Genomic DNA, 20,562 nt, shown 5'->3' with positions numbered 1-20,562 from the left:
TCTCTTCTAATGTATCCGTTTTGAGTCTAAGCTTTATTTGGATGATTTGAGGATAGTCGGAGAATATCAGGTCATATCTCAGGTTGTGTCAGCACACATGAGGTGTTATTCAAAGAACATCCCTCTATTTGGCAGCCTTCATTCACCGTTTACGTCTGATCAGCCTCCTCATATGTGCTGCTAGGAAGTACCATCATCACGTGATGCCGTGTGTCATTGTTCAGATGTTTTAGGTAGCAGCTGGACAGAAATAATGCTTGAAGTTATGGCTAAAGAGTTTATGCACCAACAGACTTCCAGATGTTTTAAATGCTGCTTGCCAAACTACCAGAGAGCTGTCAGGCAGCCTCTTACCTCAAGGTAAAGCTCAAAGCAATGTAGTGCAGCTGAGATGGGATGTTCTCCGGACACTGCAGAGAACTTCTAAATGTCTGTTAGAGTCATCTTAACTCTCTGTGGTCGCTTCCCTACTTGCTTAGTTACGTTTCAGGCAAAGCGCGAGTACTGTTGGTTTAAACACAATTACTGTTCACAATTATTGATGAACTGTGCTTCCTGGTACGCTGAAAGCTTTAGAAACATTTGAGAGCCTGATCTGATGTGTGATTTGTCACAGTTTTATGGATAGCACCTGCAGACATCATTGGTCTTTATGGCTTAGGTTTTGTAAATTCTTCTTCTTCTATATAAAAGAGCTTCATTCTACACTGTCCAATCAGTCCAGTTCTAATAACAGATCAAGAGTAAATATAGCACCACAATTTACTGCAGCAAAGAGTCTAAATGTTTTTGTTAAGGAGAACTGTGTAACATTATCATTGTAGGCAGTGTAGTTTGGATTAATGTGGAAAAATGTCAGTTTTAGCCGTTTCAAAACAAATGTCTGCAAAAATTGGAGAGATGTAGGAGGTCTGAATACCTCCTGAAGCAAGTATAAAATAAATGCATGTTCCTTGATGGCTAATTAACTGTACTAAATGATATGCTGCAATATTAATAACTGCTAAAAATATAAAGATACACATCAGTGTGTAAAATAAAATTATGCAATTTAAATAGATTTTTGGCCAAGTTTAGCAACCATTATATTGACAATGAATTGGGCAAAAACGCGCGCACACACACACACACACACACACACACAGGGATGGTATGAAATAATATAGTTTATTTATTTCCAGCAATTTACAAAGACCTGCAGGAAGAAAGCCTTCCTCCTGCCTCACAGAGGGAGGCTTTTACAAAAGGAACACACAGAGAACACAAAGACCTCAGACCCAGTAAGACTGTCCATGTGTTTAAAATAATTTTGACATTAAGAGTCAAAAGCTGATATTTAAAGTCAGCGATGGCAGTCTGGGGGTCAGCGTGGTTCCCTGTGAGTTCAGGGGTTCAACAATTCGAAGCACTGAGGTTAACAAGGCAGCAGGTGGGTGGGGGGTTTTAAAGGCTGGATATGTAAGATAGAGGGAAGGATACATCTGGATTCATAAGAAGACAAAGAACCAGAGAACTCTGTGTTTTCTTTAGGTGTGTTGGACTCTTTATTTCTAATCCCAGACTTCCCAGATGCCGTGTAAAGCAACTTGCTGGGGGGTCTACCAGCTTCCGAACTGAACAAGAACTGATCTCCACTGCAGCGTCATATAAAATCATTATTACATTACACATAATCAACATATTGTACAGTTGTTTTTTTGTTTTTCAAAATCAGAGCTAAATAAACAGACACTACTCTGTGGTGAACCTAGTTCCTGATTAGTTATTCTGAATAGAGCTTGGCTCTGATAGGTTAAGGCCATTCTATGTCTCATAAGTATGCTTTCCCTGCGCGAGATAGGGCGCGTGAGCGTGTGTGTGAGGTGTGTAAGGACAGATATTAGGCACTGTGCTAGTCATTAGCCTCACTGCAATTCTATCGCAGAGAGTGCAAAAAAGCTCTACTGGCCTTCAGCAAAGAATAGAACGAAGACATGGTGACCGTGATACTGAGCCAAAATTAAAAATAAACAACCTTATATATAGAATAAATATAGTATGTACAATTTGCTTTGTGTGTTTCTAAAAATAAATAAAGCATTACATGCCCCATTTTTGAAGTATTCACAACTTTCCATTGACGTCGAGGCAGAATGCTGGCACCTGGTCAGTAAGAGAGTGGAGGGTACAGACTGAGTGGAGGGGTGCAACTCTTACAAGTTAAATACTGTAGAAAAGCAGACAAAACCAATGATGTCACTCCAGCTGAGGATGTGAATCCAGAGGACACACACAGGAGATGTACAGTTAGGAGAATCCCTGCAGTGCCCTCTGGAGGCGGTTTTGCAGATTACAGTACAATGTTGCATTTGACCAGCTTGGAGACGTTTACAGTGGTTGTTTGATCAAATTCATGACAAAAAACTATAATGATGAAGCGTTAAGAAGAAAGGAGGCAAAGAATTAAAGGAAAACAAAGAAAAAAAATATCACAATTTTAACATAATTGACACTTTAAAAAACATCATGAGATCAAAGATTTTAAACAGATACAATAATCAAGTTTTGCACATTCACACCATGTTCCCTGCACATGCATTCTGCTGGCCCCCTTTGGAAACAGTTAAGTCAAGCATCACATGCAGGTTTCTCCTGGACTGACACCGGCACTCGATACAGTCTGTCAACATGGCTCACCACTTCCCGTTTCATTCTCCTCCTCACCTGCGAGCCCTTGAATACAGAGTTAGCTGATGGCAGATCAGTTGTGTGGATATGGGGCACACGCTAAAGTTATCTCATTATGTCAATGATGATTAAAATGTGGTTAAATAGTATTCAGTTACTCCTATGAAACACTTTCCTCCCTTATTATCAGACATCATTTCAAAAACAAAAGGGAAAATACACACTTTGGCATAACTGGGGAAAAGTAACAACTAATAATGAATTCTGCCTCGGTGCTCAATCACACCAAGCAGTAGAATGGTAACATTAGTCTGTACTCGAGAAAAAAAAGGTGGAAGAGTTTGGCATTTTGCAAACCAATGCAGTCAAATCAAAAGAAACAGAGCTACTATGTTACAAAGGAGTTAGTCAGTGCAAATATACTGTTTACAAGACCGGAGAAACCTGCAGTCAGCTGAGGCTGAAGAAGTCGCCGTTGATCTGAAAACACTACGTCCAGATCAACAGAATCAACGTTCTGGGATTTGTTAAAAAGCAGTTTCCTATTGGCAATGTGATTTCATACCCAAATCCTATATTTGTAGGAAAGCTACAAGCTATACTTTCATAAAACAGCTATCTGCTTTGTGACTCTGTCCTATATACTAATAACTAATAGTAATAAACATAATTCCTGACAGTAAGTAAACAGGTTCTTGGAAAGGGGTAAAAGTTCCCAGAGATGGGGTTAAGGTTAGTGTACATACATGCAGCCTTATGACCTCACATGTCATCCACGGTCTCTTTCCATCATTTCCTGTCACTTATTACTGACATAGGAAGCTTTTGAGAGTCTGAAAGAATCTGAACTTTCTTTCTTTTAAACTAAGCTAACAATTGCTAACTGACAGCTTAGATGGCTTAGTGAACTTTTAGCATCATGACAATAAGTTAATTAATTAACTTATTGTAGTGTTAAACTCTTTTTTTTTTGTCTTGAATTACTCTTTTTTTTTTTCTCGGGGGGTATTAACCTAACTGTATGCATGTATTTCAATGGAAGGACAAAACCAGGTCTCCTGGTGAAATTTGCCCAAGAACAAGGAGCACAGGAAACTCCACAATGGCCGTATCAGTGTACAAAACCAGTTCTACTGTTACTATTCTATACTACAGAAATCTCCAAACCACATTTTTATTCAGCAATTTATAGTAGCAGAGGGTTATTGCTGGTTAGTGAGCTATGACTCTATCTGGGTCAAGGGTTAGAACTCAAATTTGCTGCACCTGATTATTGCAATTCTGCAGGAGATTTAACTGCTACATGTGGGACTTCATTGTGTAGTCTCACCGGGTTTTCAGGCAGACGAATTTAGAATTACAAAGAATTTGGAAAATTATGTTGACATTTGCATGAATCTGAATTGACTAAAATTCTTCCCCATATCCTCCTATGACCTGACGCAGTTCCTTGAGCTGTCTCTTAATTCACTACCCTAACGTGGCCTAATTGCTCTGTGGGAACCAAACATTTAGTACGGCCAAATATTCACACAAAATATCTGCCATCATTACCTTTCATCTGGTGCCAGACTGAACACGAGTCAGCATAACCTGGCGGCCTGGCTAAGACAACTTAACACACTTTCAGACTCTGTCCCAACTCTGCAGGCTTGTTCCAGTGCACTACAGCGTGTTGAGCCTCTTGTCACTTACTGAAAGCCTGGCTTGGGATACACAGCAACAACCGTTTTGTTTGTTCAGTAGAAAGTTGGCAGAAGCTTACATACAGGGGCACTGGTGCTGTTCTCACCTGGAACCGCTCAGGGTACAGTTCGACCTTTGCTGACTTCTTGGCACCACAAGTGGAGCTCAAGCTCAGAGGGAGTCGAGTTTTGATACACTCCTGACTGACAGTCACACAGCCATTACACACATATTTATTTTTTCTTAAGTGTATTTGCTTGTTTTTTCTGTGAATAAGGATGTTTTATGAGCACAGTTGGCCAACAATGGAAGCAGTGTAACCTGTGAGGACAGCACGGCTAAATAAACTAATTATGTGATTTCCAACACATCATGTTAAAACTAAGAGACGAGTCCATTGTTATAGTGACTGTCTGAAGTGCTGGACTCCCCTCAGGTCTGGTAGTCCTTATTTTAAATGCCAGAAATGGGCGTGAGCAGCTACGGAAAACAAAGCCTCACATCTTCATTTTCATACCCTGACTCAAATGAAGCCATCCACCCATGGAAACAATGTTAAAAAGGGATTTAGCTAGTTGGTGGTCCAGTCTCCTATAGTGAAACCCCCTAAAAGAGCTCCCTACTAGGAGGACAGTCCTATAGGTTCTAGTAAATCAGATTTTCCATTAGATCTCATATAATTATCATTCTATATACGTGAAGTAGCACTTGGTGATTATGCATTCTAGGCTTGTTTGGATGTTTTTTCTTTTTGCTGTCTTTTTTCTGTCAAGGTTTCAAGTGTTAAATGTTTTTAAAAACAAGACGGCGAATGTTCCCATTGAAAATAATGAGGACTGGCCGTGCACATAGAACAAATATCCATTCATATATCAGCTATCAAATGCATCTTTTTGAACAATAACAATCATTGTCAATGGTATGATAACAAAAGTGGCAGGACTCATTAAGTAAAATAACGGTGGAGTAATGAATCCATCACTGGTGGGGTTTTGTTGCGTGGTTGAGGTGAAGACATTCCATTTTCTCTAAGGTGGATTTGTGGGCTGCTGCTGAGCAACAGTGTCCTGATATCCTGAAGATGAAATGCTACGTGCACTATATGCACCGTCAGTCAGAGCCTGACAGGAGTTTAGCCCTTTCGTTGTAGATGTCCAGTTTCAGTGTTCAGACAATGCGAGTGATGTTCGTCACTGCTCGAGCGTGCAAGGATACAGTAAGGATTTAAGTTGTTTTTATGTGTGTGTGTGTGTGTGTGTGTGTGTGTGTGTGTGTGTGTGTGTGTGTGTGTGTGTATCTGTGCATGCATTCAGTTGCCCACGTTAGTGTCTCTGTCCCCGATGAACCAGCGCAAGTGGAAGCACAGGGCTAGGAAGCCAGTCCCCAGCAGGTCACCCAGGGCGGTCAGGTACGGGATGGAAAAGTTGTCAGGGTCCATGCCCCGACCCCACATCCAGTGGACCATCCAGTCTGCCAGGTAGAGGAGGATCATGACCTGAAGAAAGCATAGCCAGATTTAGTGAACAATGATTTTTACATAATATTTGTATGTCATAACCAAGACGCAAGTATCAATATTTCGGAATTCCTCAACGACACCCTTACAATGTTGTAAAATGATGTACAAACATATCTGTACCTGCAGTAGTGCAGCAAACAGGTAGAAGGTAATGAAGATGGGTGTGAGGGTGGTGTGTCCCCCCCTCAGGGAGTTGATGGTGTAGAGGAAGACGAGGTGCCCTGGGGCAACCAGCAGGAAAAGTACACGGGCTGAACGGGAGTTCACAGCTGGAATGGAAAGAGACGAACATGAGTTACATACGAGGCGATAGCATGATGGAAAACGCTGGACAACACTGGAAAAGACTCTCCTGTGAAGCAGGAACAGGACATGCCAACAAGGCTGTGTCATTAAGGTTATTTTTGTACTTGTTTTCTTTGAAATTCTTTAAAATAGTTTTGTTTTTCATAGTTGGTTTGTCTTTTAATGGTTCTTTGACACACTGTTGTGGTTGTTTTGTCTCTGTTGTTGTTTTCTGTCTCTGTTGTCAATTTGTGACTTCGTGGTTGTTTTCCCTTTGTTGAGGCTTTGCCGTTTTCTTTGTTTGTTAAATGTTTGTAGTTATTTTGTCTCGCTGTTCGTGCTTTCTCACTTTGTCTGTTGTTGCTTTGTGGGTTTTTTCGACCTTTCCTCTGTTTTGCCTCTTTGTTGTCATTATTTTGACTTTAAGTTACTTAAAATTTTTTGGTGGTCATTTTATGTCTGCAGTATTTTTAAACTCATTGTTGTTTAATTGCAGTCATGATGCACCTCATTATAATTATTTAATGGATTTCCTGATATCAAATAGTAACATCAAACTGGGCCCTGCACGAGCTGGCTTGAAGGATAAACTATGAAGAAGGATTTCTTTGTATTTGCTGGCTTGATAAAACCTCGAGCCCAAGTTGTAGATGACGGGTATCACAACAGTGGTAATCAGCTGTCTCTGTTAAGCCGGGTTTTCTGCTTCAAGCTCCGTGTGTGTCCATATGAAAACATGCATTTTACAGGTTTTACTCTTGTTTTGCACAAATATCCCCATGAGTGCCACCTACATGAGTAAGATCTAGTAAAATCTATGAAGTCATTGCTGCAGATAAATGTTAAACTGATGATTAACAATTGTTTTATGGCTGACTGCACTGTCTGTGCTGCTGGTTATTTCTGAGCGGATAGACCTGTGAAACTTTAAACTGGACCCATTTAAAGATTAAAGATTACTTTAGTGTGTGAGCAGATGAAAGTGAAATAACGTTATTGATTGATTGATTCCTGGTGTGTGTTTTCTATTTTAGTAGCTGCAATTCCAGCGGTGTAAATAAGACTTAACCGCACATTAGAATAAAATCTAAAATCATTTTATATATTTTCTCTATAACCAAATGAATACATGCACATTCCTGTGACAATGCAACACACGGTTTGCACTTCATTCAGTGATTTTTACTAAGGTAGGGCTTAACAACTTCTACACTTCCCCAACAAAGAATCAGTATTGCTTTTAAAATACGCTGCAAATAAAAGAATCAGTAAAATCGCAGCACCTCCACCTGACTTTAAACTAAACTCTGCGTATAGCCTGCTCCCGCCCAGGTTACATTGTCAGCATAATGTAAAAAAGAGTGGCTCTTATCACACAGAAAACACTTTAAGCTCAATATAGCCAGTAGTCTCACTTGTAATACACCCTCCGTATGGAAAAAACTGTTTGTATGAGATAAAGAGTGGGCGGGGACAGTGGAACATTTATTCCACTGCTGCCTGATAACTTACTGGAACCAAAGAAGGAAGTGCAGGGTGTGGGACACTTCCTGGGGGCTGGGTTGGGATCCCCCATGGGTATACCGTTCATGTGTAGATAGGTGGAGATTCGACTTGCCTGAACTGCTACCAGGTTACCTCCCACACCTGGCACATGAAAACATGACAAATCAACCTCAGTACTAACAAAAACATTTCTCCAGTCGAGTATTGTGGAGCTGGCCTTTAGCCGTGCAAGAGCACGGCGCCATGCCAGCTCCATCGGTTAGTATTACAGCAGTGCACATATGCTTCCTCTGGCAGGCATTAGTCAGTGTGTCACTGTTACATGACACAGATGGGTGAGCACAGCAACAGCTCTAAATACACAATTTAATTGGTTCCAACAGATTTCTCTGCATTTGTTGTTTTACTAGTTGGCATATTGAGGGTTGTTATTTCCACCTCTTTTGTACACTTTTGTTCTCTGACTGCTCACCATTGATGACTGGAGTGAAGACAGCCATGCCAGCAAAGTTTGGGTTGGTGACAGTTTTGTCGAGGATCAGACCACCGACACTGAAAGACACACACAAGCAAAAAAGTGAACAAAAAGTGAACATACTGCTATTTACCATACAAAAACATGGGTAAACTGAGAAGAGAGAACTACAATCAGACATTTAAAACACTTAAGGACCCATCTGTAATCTCGTATACATTATAATCCGTTATCCCGTGGAACACATTGGAGGAATCTTGAGGAAACCCTCGTTGTGATTTAGCACTGTATAAATAAAACTGACTGTAAATGTACTCAAAAACATATTTAAAGTTTTATTTATTAATTTAATATATTCTGATGGATTCAGCCCTGAGCCTGAAAAGAAAACCTAAGCACCCTAACTAGAGGCTTCCTCATGGCCAGCAGGGGGAGACTCCTGCGTGTGCAAAAAGATGCCTCATTGGGTTTTCTCCTGTTCTGAGGATCGGGGTCTAGGATGGTGTGGAGCCTAGGTTGTTGGTAGGCTCTGTGACATCATCAGTGAATACAGCAATAGTAACTGAGAAAAACAAAGGCAGCACTGTGAGTTAAAAATCCACATAAGCAAGCACATCCTACCTGCTGATGGCCATGGCGATGATGACTGGCTCCCAGCCGCAGTAAAGGACCTCTCTGGTGGATGGGATCTTCCTGGCTATCAGCACCCATAGTGGGCACATCGCCACAAAAACTGCACACACTAGAGGGTTGGCATAATCATTGTACTCTGAATGGGGGGAAAAAAAGATATTGATGCTTTAGCAGGAACATCTTTGTCATATTTTGACATAACAAATTTTTCATTTTTTCATTTTCTGAGAATTCTATAAAAAAACCACCTTGGACGTGACTGAAACGCAACATAAATCACACACTGGCAAATTTTGACTGTTTTCATTTGGATTGCCGTTAAATCATGGCCTTTCCTGCAGAAGGCAGTACTGCAGCTTGACTAACAAATGCAGGAGATTACAAAGCACCACAAACAGCACATTAAGTACACGGGCTGGTTACAACACCCAGACACCAGCCGTGTTTGTGAGTGTCTAAGCCAAAATATCCCAAATAAGCTCAACAAGCAGCAGTGAGTAAGACTATAAAGTCTGTAGATTCTCTGACAGACTAAAGAGCTACAGGATTACTCCACACTCTGCGTGTCAGTGTTTGTCACTGTCTGTGGTGTGCAAATGATGGAACAGCAGGGAGCTCGATGGAGCTGGGTGTGCTGCCGGTGAAGATGCTATCACAGCGCTAACAATACAGCCACACAGCTGTGGAGTTTCTTGCCCCGGAACACAGCGAGAGTAGGTGTGGGCGGCTTTCATCCTTATTTACCAAAAGCAGAGCAACATTTCATACATTCTACTCATGCCGCTCCCTTTTCTTTAATAACTTCAAAGGTAAAGAAGACTCTGGAAGCTGTTTGATGGATCTACCAACTATCAAAATAATGTTGAAATGATTCTGTCGGAATTTGGGAGTTACCTTCAGTTGCGAATCAGAGGCTCAGTTTAAGACATGCGAGAATTTGAGACGGCAAGTATCCACTATTCAAACCACCTAATTGAGCACATCCAGGTAAAATAATGGATCGCACACCTGTTTTCAAATGGAAAAAGCAAAAAGATCTGTGGGTATGCTCGTCATTTCCGTTACCTAGCTCTTTGTAGAGTCCTGTTGAGATGCCTGCCAGCAGGGACAGGGTGATCAGATCTCCTAGGCTAGCAGCGATTGGCGTGGCCACATTGTCAGGGTTGATGCCGACTTTTCTGGATGCAACAATCACGCCGATCATGATGAGACCTGTGAGATTTTAGATCAAAGGCATCACAACACAGAAGGCAACAATGCTCTTAACTGTCCAACAGTACTCACTTAAAAAAACAAAAAGAGTTATTTTGATGCTTGATTGCTCAATTGGGATTCTTTTATTTCCCTTAAAGGAACTGACTTTGGCAAATACAAAGCCTGGTTACAAACAGCATGTGGGAGTAAGAGCCAGCACAATGTTTCCGCATATCTAAAATGTTTAAGGTTCTTTCCTACAGCAACCACAGACAGCTCATGTTGGTTTATAGCAAAAACAAAACAGCAACAAAAAATGGTTTTGTCTGAAAAACAGTTTCGAAAACAGCTTCACTCAAACGTAGTTGTTGAGCTGATGAAAGCCAGTAAAAACATGACGACTGCACCTATAAAGCAATCTGATGTTGTCAGCGTGGTTCCAGGAATGTGTGATCAGTCCACCACTGTGGTTCAGACTGAAAGTTCTCAACAACAACTGACATCCGCTGTCCCCAGAGTAAGAAACCTACCGAAACCTATCACCCAACTTGTCAGCTGGTGCTACTTTAAAGTTTGTGGGTTTTACTGAAATGCTCTTATATTTGCTAGATGGAGATTTGTGGTGCACACAGAATGAACCCTGGTGACATATGAGGTTGGACATATTAAAGGTTTTTGTTCAGATATAACAAATATGGATACGACTTCCATGTACCTGGGTATAGATACCTCAGGATGAACTGTCATGTTTGTCACTTAAATGTTGATCTCACCAAAATTTTCAAATGTTTTCCATTTCACACTTTGTGTTTAGTACTAATCTGCATATAGCATGCTAACACACTGAGCCATGATAGCATGTTGGGACTATTATAGCAGCTACATCCAAATATTACACATTTAATCCTACATACTACAAAGGCCAGCAAAACATTGACCAGTTCAATCTATTAGAATTATCCAGATAACTAATACTTTAGTTTTATTTTAGTTTAAGGCATTTCATTGATTAGAGATAAGAGATTCTTATTTCTTCTGTGGATGCTTATTTACACACAATTTATTTGCAAAGCATGTTTTCATTGCACTTTACTAATGCATGTACCATATTATACACCTTAGCCAAAGGCAATATTTTTTGTGAACTTTTGGCACATCATATTAAAGAAAATAACATAAAAAAGTACCATAAACTACTACTAAAGGGGCTAACACTAAAGACATCTTATCTAACTGATAGCAAAATGAGGTTAACTTATTTATCAACTCCTTTTTGTGTAGATAACTATGGTATATGGACTGATTCTCATATAGTGCTTTTCTACTCTCCCGGAGTACTCAAAGCGCTGTATACAACATGCCACATTCACACCAGCATTGTCTTCTAAGTTTCTTAGTGCTTCCTAACTACCATTCATACTCCGATGAACACATCGGAGAGCAATTTGGGGTTAGCATCTTGCCCAAAGATACTTGGCATGCAGACTGGAGGAGCCACAGATCGAACCGCCAACCTTCTGATCAGTAGATGACAAGCTGAGCTACTGTATAGCCACCCTATAGAGTGGTTCACACGTTTGCCTATCAAATAAAGAGCTGAGGTTCAAGAAGGAGGCACATGTGCCTTACGGTGGTGCCACGAAGGGCATCAGGTACTAAAGAAATCTGTCAAATCAAACTCGTGGAGCTACCTGCTGTGGTGACCACTTATGAACAAAGAGGCCGCTAAATGTAGCTTCTTCTTCTTCTAGTTGTAACTATCAAGAGCTTAAACAGCACTTGAGTGAAAAAGACTTGCTAATGATGGCAAATTAGCACTGAGAGTTACATAAAATCCCGACGTGACTGATGAGTAGCACTGTGAACACCCCTCACTTCCCAACTGGTGACCATACCTAGCAGCAGAGAAGCGATGAAGGCGGTGGCCACACTAGAGGCACACAACAGCACTGCATGGCCCAGCTTGAAGTGTCCCTCTGGGATCCAGCCAAAGATCACAGCAGCTATGGAGGCCAGGAACCCCACTACTGTGGCTTGGACCTGGGTGAAAACACACATATACAGATTTACCATAAGATAGTTCTTGTTGCTATGACTCACAGCTAACATGTAAACTCCTGATGAATGATATTATTATGGCCCATATAAGCATATTTCAGTCAGTCCATATACAATTTTTGACCTCATCTTCTTGATACATACAGTAACATTACAGGCTGCTTCTCAAAGTCAAGGAGGGATTCTTATCATCATCACCATCATCAAATACTGTTGAAGGGCTGGTCCATTATCTACCATCTTTCTAATTCAACCAAGGACTGCGTGGGAAGGAAGGTGTGTATTATTACTATTCTTACAGAACAATAAGTACAGTTATCAAAAAAAGAAAGTTTTCACAGACTACACAGGACTATGTAGTCTGTGAAAATCTAAGATCACTCTTCCATAGGAATTAAGAGAATAACTAGCAGCCAAATACTGCCAACAGAATGGACTTGATTAACTGACCATCAGCAAATGTGAAATGTACCTCCATATAAACAGAATCTCTGGCTGTTTGCTGGTTTGGGGCATTCACATGTATGTTAACACAAAGTTATAACCTTCCCAGGAGTGGACGTTCCTGCAAATTCATCCCAAGGTCAGACCGTGCAGGGCTCGAAGAAACAGCAAGAAGCTCTAGAAGGCTTCAGTTTGCATGTTAAATGTTACAGCTCGTGACGGTACAATTGAAAAAAGACTAAATAAGTATGGCTTGTCTGGGAAAGTTGCCAGGACAAAGCATCTTCTCTCTAAAAAGAAAATGGCAGCGTGGCTTAGAGTTGCAAACCTGCATCCAAACAAACCACACAACGCAATGTGCTTTGGACAGAGCAGACAAAAGCGGACATGTTTAGCAACAATACACATTGCTATATCTGGGAAATCTATCTGTCCGTCCACCAGATAAAACTTGGTCAAAAACCGGGTCTTGCAACAGGAAAATCATCCCAAGCAAGCCAACATATCTTCAAGAGAACGGCTGAAAAGAACCCAGTCAGAGCTCAACCTGACTGGATGCTGTGGTGGGACCTTAAGAGAAACGTGACAAAGACTGTAAGGAAGAATGGTTCGTGACAGACTGTTAAATTTACACAGAAAACAGTTACCTGAAGTTTTTGCTGCTAAAGGTGGTATCTTCACAATGCTAGTATTATTGTTAGCGTAGCATGCCTCCCTCTTGTCTAAATATGGTCACTTCTGGCTCCAAAAAAAAAAAAAAAAAGATAGTGACTGCCATAAAGGTAAAGTGGAGGCTTGAGTGTGGAGTTCACAAATCAATGAGTAATGTCACGGCGGCTATGGTGCACACTCGCTATCTGTTTCAGTGTGAGTTCTCAGAATCATATGAAGCAGTTTCCAGTGTAACCGCCTTCAGAGAGCACCACTGTGACCCAGTGTGAGTGCAAGATAACCCTAGATAGAAAGTTGTGACAGCATCGGCCAACACTGGCTTAGTGTTCCAGGAACAAGGACTCACCAGGTATTATATAACTATAAGCTCACATCACTGCAAACTACTAGGGTCGGGGTCTGTGTCAAGAGAGACCAAACAAAGACTTTAAGCAATAAAGAGATTTTCATGCCTTTGTTTGTGTACAATAAATAAAACACACTGCAAACTAATATAAAGAGCCGAGTACATGCAGCTTGGCTGCAGTGAGAGCAAGTAAATCAAGCACAAAATAGACCATACTCGACTGACATGTCTGTTCTGTCTCGATCCTTTTGAACGTGAGGTCAGCCCCTATCTCTTTTACAAATGTTACTATGCTCTGTAGTGACTGGTCAGTGTGTTTACTGTGTGCAATAACTCGTGCAACAAGCTTTTCCAGACAGGCTGGTAACTGGCTTCCTGAAATGCGACATAAATGTGAAACACTGTACATTTGGGCTAACCCTCTCACGGCAGACGATGCAGATTGGCAACAAGTAAAAGCTAACAACCTGATTACCCCACATACATATTTTATGAGGTTTTTTTTACTCAGACGTACCACTGCAGGTATTCTTTTGTGCATTAGCAACAAAAACTTAATTTGAGCCTGAGAGGGTTAAAGGACAGACTGTATTATGGGGACCACAATTTACAAAACGATCATCTTGCTTTATACAGTAAGGCTTTAAATCAGTGATAGGGACCATAAACACATCAGAAAAGGGTTTACTGAGGTAGCAGAGCAAAGTACCTAGGAGCCTTTTTCCTCTGAACTCCCAAATAATTTGACTTTCAAACTTGACGGTGACAGTAATAAAATTTGGAATACTTGCTGAGAATGCAGATTTTGACTTGTTGATTAGGACGTTTTTGTTAATGGGAAAATTTTTTATTCACAAATGCAGATACTTTAAAGCTAAACCATGTATAAACAGATGGCTGAATGACTTTAAACTCTGGGCTAAATCGCTGAAACTTGTGAATAACAAGAAAGCTCATAAACTTGTTGTTTTATTTAACGAGTTTAATCTATGTTAAAAAAGAAACCTCCCTATTTTATAATCATGACTGAACCTTTTTTGTTCATGTTATTTTTTGCCTTTGGTTCAAATTCTTCAATGACTGTTCTTTCTTTTTGTGCTAACTCTTTTGGCTTTGTGTTTATTGGTTTTTGTTTGTTTGTTTTTTTCTTACTATAATGCTCAACCGAGGATATTACATATTCAGATTAATGATGGTGCCTTGTATGTTATACTGTTGTTTGTAAATAAAGTTCTTAAAAATAAATAAATAATAATAATAAAAAAATAGATAAAATTTTTTTTGACCTTCAAGCAGAGAAATCTACCCCCTGGTGGCCATCAGAAACACTGCAAGCTTAACCTGTTAACATCTACCAGTCACCTGTGACCTGTTCTCATCTAGATGCTTATATAGATTTTTTTTCCTGCATGGCATTAGTCAGTGGTAATCCTACAACTTAGTTTAGGTGCATGCAAAAGGGTTGATTTTAAAAGTTACAGCTAGTTTTGGTGCTTGTTTAGCATGTAGCTAAAATGCAAGCTAATCCTAGTCCTACCGCGAAGTGGTTCAGCAGGGACCTGATGAATGTTAAGCTGTTAAGGCAGTGCACTGACCTAATTTTAAACCCATCTTTTATATTCTGTTTCAAAATATTTTGATTTCAGTTTGAGATTTTTTAAAACTTTGCTGCTGCTTTGAGTATTACGACATGATTCCACTAGTACTATAATGCATTTCAGTGGTCTCGTTATGAGACTGGTCTGTTTAATGGATGTAAACATGGTTGAAGATGCTCCGTGACAGCAGTCTTCATTGTGTTTCCTGTACCTGGATGAGGGCCAAGTTCCCCATGATCATCTTCCACATGTCCTTGGCTGTGTCCATGTGCCCAATATTAGCCTGAAAAACACATAAGAACGAAAACGTTATCATGACCATGTGTAAGTAGCTGTGTGTGTTTGTGGGTGCGTGGGGGGATACAGAGTGTTCACAGTCTGTTGCCTCTTGGTCCCATCAGAACAATAGGGCGTCAGTTCTCTGGACAAAGACACTCTGATCTGATCCCCCACCCTGCGGCCGACTCCACTTATCTCATCTCTGCTCTTTCACATACACACCCTTAAAAACACACACACACGCACACACTGATGGTCTTGTGTATCAAGTGGCTACAGTGGGCTACTGTGAACCCAGATCAATGATCCTAATGCCCATCCACAGTGAGAGGACACAAACAGACAATCTCCTCTTCCTCTTTGTCCTCGCTCGTTTGCATATGCAGAAGGAAGGGAGACAGCTGGATACATGAAAATCGCCCGTGAGGATATCACTTCATCCTTGGTTCTTCATTGAAAAGTGTATGAACTGCATGATCCCACTGCATGACTCAAGACAGCTTCCAGAGCTTTAAATATTTTGTGTTACCTAATCTGTGAATTTAGTGTAATGCCACGTGAGATACGGCTTTCACCTTTAATTTTGTCTCTAACGTTTATCCTCTGCTAGAGTGTTTGTTAATCACTCGTTAAAGTGATTTTCCCTGAACTTGTACTAACGTTTCTACATGAATATAGTTAAATGATTGGTGAAGATCCACAGCCGAACCCATAGAGATGCTTTCACCAGTAGGCGTGTGTGTGGTTGGTATTGTGGTGGTTTGATTCAGACAACATAGCTTCACAAAGCGCCTGTGTATGCTCTTCTAACTGACTGATTAACTTTTAGGGTTGTTAGTAGGGGTGGGGGAAAAAAATCGATACTGTGTAGTATCGTGATATTTTGTTTGCTAATAATGTATCGATACAGGGACAGCAGAAATCGATATTTTGTTACAAAAGTTTTTGTGGACTGGAACTCTGACTTCAGAGCATGTTGATCCTTTTTCTGAGCAAGAATCCTGACATTCCTTCACTGTCCAAATGTGTTTAACTTTTTTTTTTGGCAGCAATAAACATGACAGTTTACTTATTTTAATTTAAGACATGTTTTATTTTAATTAAGTTTAAAACTTTTTTATTTAATGTAAAATTATATTTTGTTTTATTTTACTTTCAAATTCTTCAGTTGCTGAAGGGGCTGCATAGTTTTCATAAATTGCATAGTTCAGAATAACTATAATTGTACCAGATGGTTGCATTCAGTTAAGTTGGACTAGACTGTAATACAAACCGTTCAGTTTGTCAACAATAAAACTGAAATGAGAGAAAGACTGAGTGTGAGACTTTGATATTAGATAAAATGAATATTGATAAAGTTTACCTTTATGTACAGAATTTGAATATAGCAAAATATTTTAAAAAATTGCAATAATATCGTATCGTGGGATGTATGGTGATTCCCACCTCTAGTTGTTAGAGTTGTCAGGTATTTCCTTTATAAGTGCAATCTGTTCTACTTTCTTTGTGTCCCGAGTGCGAACTTGTGAGAACAAATCAGAGCTCGGAGATTTAAATAGACGCTAGCTGTAATAAATCTAAAAAAAGAACATTTTCGAAGAGCTACTCAAAATGTTTTTTAACAGAAAATAGCATTGTCCAGTGGCTGGTGGTGTTATTCTGGTGTTGCAGACAACAAAGCACTGTTTTATCAAAAGCATTTGCGCGATTGGTGTCTGTCTTTGGCTAATGATCCACAAAACACCTCACAACTTTTGGTTGAGATCAGGCAACTAAAAGTTCCAAACACCGGAACAACTCTCGTGTTTGTGGCTGCTAGATTATTTGACCTAACAAAACACAGACTGGAATTCACCCGCTCTGCCTATCAAAGGCAAACCCACATACCAAAGTATTTAAATGAAAAAACAAAACAAAACAGCATTGAGAAACAGCAGGATGGTCTCTATGCCTCAGTGCGTACGTGTGAAGCATTACTCATCCTCTTACATTTCACGTAGTCTAGCAGCATCCAGTTAATCTGGCACTAAAACAACTAGTCTTACATGACAATCAAGTGTGCAGCAATGTACGTCAATATAACTCGTGCATCTGCCAGATACAAAGCATTAGAGTCACGCCACGCCCATCAGTAAGTATGTGCGTGCACGCCTGCTGCTACGACAGCCGTGCTGTCACTCAGAGTGGGAAGATTGCCACGAATGCTGATAAGAAGGTTTAAGGGAAACGGATAATACTGAGCCAAACAGCTGTGCAACTCCACATATGACTTTCTTTAAAACCTTGGAGCGTAATATAAGAGCCTCAGTTTCAAAGAATATATCTTGATGCAATAAAAAGGCTTTTGAATTTCCTAACCACATTTCCCTTTAGAACAACATGTAAACTGACAGAGTACACAGACGACACACAGAAATTCTCAGAAACATAGCCTGGCGTTATGTGATGATGTGTGATAATGATGCCAAATCCTTAGCTCTGTGTGTGTGTGTGTGTGTGTGTGTGTGTGTGTGTGTGTGTGTGTGTGTGTGTGTGTGTGTGTGTGTGTGTAGGAGGCTGGATTAATGGCGTTGGGATCATCAGAGAGATGTTGTTAAAGTGATTCATAGATGACATAACATGGATATCCTAAAATTCAAAAGCAGCACCATGTTTTTCAGCTGCTGGCATTCACTCTTATTTAATAAATACAGAGCAAGTCTGCAGTTTCCAGCTCTGAATCCTGAACATACATGAGTTGAGTATACAGGGAAACAGCGACTGTTGTTGCCATTGTAATCTCTGATAACACTTTGCTATTTTTCCCAACTTTCTTTGCAATGCAGGTGGTGCTGGCAATCCATCAACAATCATACATAATCAATTAGGCCCAATTATATTCAACAGAACTGAGAAAACAGCTGCTTATTTCCTCATTCCTTAAACGCCTCAGTAAATAGGTTAAAAAAGTCCAAGGGGAAAAAAATCAAAAAGGAACCACAGTCATGTGAACTGAAAACTCCGACAGCCAGCCAGTACTGGGGATTACATGATTTTTTTCAGTTATAAGCGCATTAGGAAACTTACAGTGGTCTTAATCTGCTCATAATTAGCGGCGGCGTGGAAAGAAACGTGGTCCTGCTGAGGCCAGCCAGCAGAGAGCTAACAGTAATGTCTCAGGACAAGCACCAGGGTCGGGCCTACTTTGTGAAGATGGTTGTGAGAAAAGTGAAAACTTTGCAGACTAAAGAAAGAATTGATGCAAAAGTCTGTTTTATTTATTTCCATATTTCCACGTAGATGCATGTAACGTTATTATGACTAATGCATTTTGTGTTTTCATTCCTTTGAATACAGCCAATCGAACTACACAACGTTGGTTCAATCAGTGCTGAAGCTCTGACAAATCATTACTACTTCCACTTCCCAATCTGACAGTTATTAACCATTATACACTGGGCTCTGAATTAAAACAGAAATAAAATAGAAAGAAAAGCAAATCATTACAAAAATCTGTTGAAGTTTGAACCTTAAATCAGCATCAACGGTGTTTCCTCAAATATTCAACTTTTCCCGTTTGTTTTCCTCTATCGTTGGGCTCTTACTGAGAAAATATGGAAATTATAAATATATAAAATCTCTGCAAAGTGCAGTTTTAAGTAGTGCACCTGAAAATCATATTCAACATTCAATTCTGCATCTGAAACCTTTGCTGTAGCCACCAATTCACAGGTTAAACCAACTGGTGTATTTAGGAGGTGATGACATAAACAAGATTTAAAGATTTACCTTTAGCTTGGAGCAGAATGAGTTGGTACACTGGAGCAATTTTCCAGAACAAATTTGCAAACATATGACTTTTTTTTGCAGCACGGATGAGGAGTCACTGGTTTCACACAGGCTAGTGGAAAGAATGTGAGGATTGGTGCAATTAAGAGCACTACTGGACTAATTAAAAAAAATGTAAGTTTTGTTGCTAACCCCTGGTTACCTGTGCTGTCAGGTCATCGACCCTGCTAGCTATGTACAATGTGAAATGGTATTGTTAGCTCACAGATAGCAAAGCCGTAAGAATTGCCTCTAGTATCAAACTGCAGTCATAGAATCACTGCACCTTCACAAACAAAAGCATGTGACTGTATACATTTGGCTATGAATGGCTAGATGGGTAACTAGCTGAAATTAGAGCTACTAAGAACTTTGGTATCTGTGAAACACTATAAGCAGCTAATAGTTAACCAAATGTTATATGACAATATGTTATTAAGGTTTCATGTTATGTGACTCCTAACAATGTGACGTTAACTGTCGAGCAAATAAAGTAGCAGTCACACAGGCCTAGAGAGCAGCCCATCACCCTCCAGCAACTGCTGGTTACAAGGAGCAAATAAGTGTTCTGCAACCAGTTGGAAAGTGGTTGCAGAACAATCAGTGTGTATTCCTGACCGGTTGGTGAAAACTTCTTACAGTTGCTATCGATTTCCGTGGTACTGACTAGAGATGGACCGATCCGATATTACGTATCGGTATCGGTCCGATACTGACGTAAATTACTGGATCGGATATCGGAGAAAAATAAAAAAAATGTAATCCGATCCATTAAATATCAAAAAAGCACCTCACAAAACTTGCGACATGGCGTAACTCGGCTCATAACCGTAGCACATCCAGCAGTACGGGTCACGTGATAGAGCGGCTGTGTGTATTTGTAGCCTCGCTAGCAATCCGGCATTTCATCTCCGAGGAATTTATCCCAGAGAGAAGTAAAGCAAGTGTGTAAATTCATCTCTGAATGTTTGTAAAGCATTCCAGCGTTAAGCTTAACAACCGATATATGGAGCAACTGCCTCTTCTCTCTCCTCTCCCTCTCTTGCTGCTACTTCAATCGAAACTGATCAATGATCAGCTGATCGGCTTTTCTGTCGCGAGTCCGTCTCTCTTGTTTGTTTATCGCTCACTTCGCGCCAGAAAGAGGAAACCAGCGGCTGAACAACAGCAGCACGTTTAAGCTTGATAAGCTGTTGTTAGAATTTATTTACATTCTACACCAGGATCCTTTTCTACGTAGCTGACGGCTGGTAACTGTGCAGGGGCGGATCAAGCAAGTTTAGCCAGGGGGGCCGATAGGGCCCGGAGAGAACCCACGCAAACACGGGGAGAACATGCAAACTCCACACAGAAAGACCCCGGCCTGATGGTGGAATTGAACTCAGGACCTTCT

At 40.4% G+C, this 20,562-nt stretch overlaps 1 protein-coding gene across 3 annotated transcripts in view; it reads right to left on the bottom strand.

Annotated features, from left to right (window-relative positions):
- Window positions 1-1,154: 1,154 nt before the first annotated feature.
- Window positions 1,155-20,562, bottom strand: part of slc41a1 (solute carrier family 41 member 1) — a 30,148-nt gene continuing 10,740 nt past the window's right edge. For all 3 annotated transcript variants that reach the window (XM_004559898.6, XM_004559900.5, XM_004559899.6), the window contains exons 4-11: window positions 15,295-15,366; window positions 11,861-12,005; window positions 9,837-9,983; window positions 8,760-8,907; window positions 8,136-8,215; window positions 7,670-7,804; window positions 5,993-6,141; window positions 1,155-5,848 (exon numbers count right to left, since the gene is read on the bottom strand). In XM_004559898.6, coding sequence (XP_004559955.1) covers window positions 5,663-5,848; window positions 5,993-6,141; window positions 7,670-7,804; window positions 8,136-8,215; window positions 8,760-8,907; window positions 9,837-9,983; window positions 11,861-12,005; window positions 15,295-15,366 — 1,062 coding nt within the window. In that variant the 3' untranslated portion in view covers window positions 1,155-5,662. The remainder of the gene's footprint in view (window positions 5,849-5,992; window positions 6,142-7,669; window positions 7,805-8,135; window positions 8,216-8,759; window positions 8,908-9,836; window positions 9,984-11,860; window positions 12,006-15,294; window positions 15,367-20,562) is intronic.

This window comes from Maylandia zebra, linkage group LG5 (assembly GCF_041146795.1).
Source record: "Maylandia zebra isolate NMK-2024a linkage group LG5, Mzebra_GT3a, whole genome shotgun sequence".
Taxonomy (NCBI): domain Eukaryota; kingdom Metazoa; phylum Chordata; class Actinopteri; order Cichliformes; family Cichlidae; genus Maylandia; species Maylandia zebra.
Note: the sequence above shows the minus strand (reverse complement) of the source record. Positions and strands in the feature narration are given on the sequence as shown.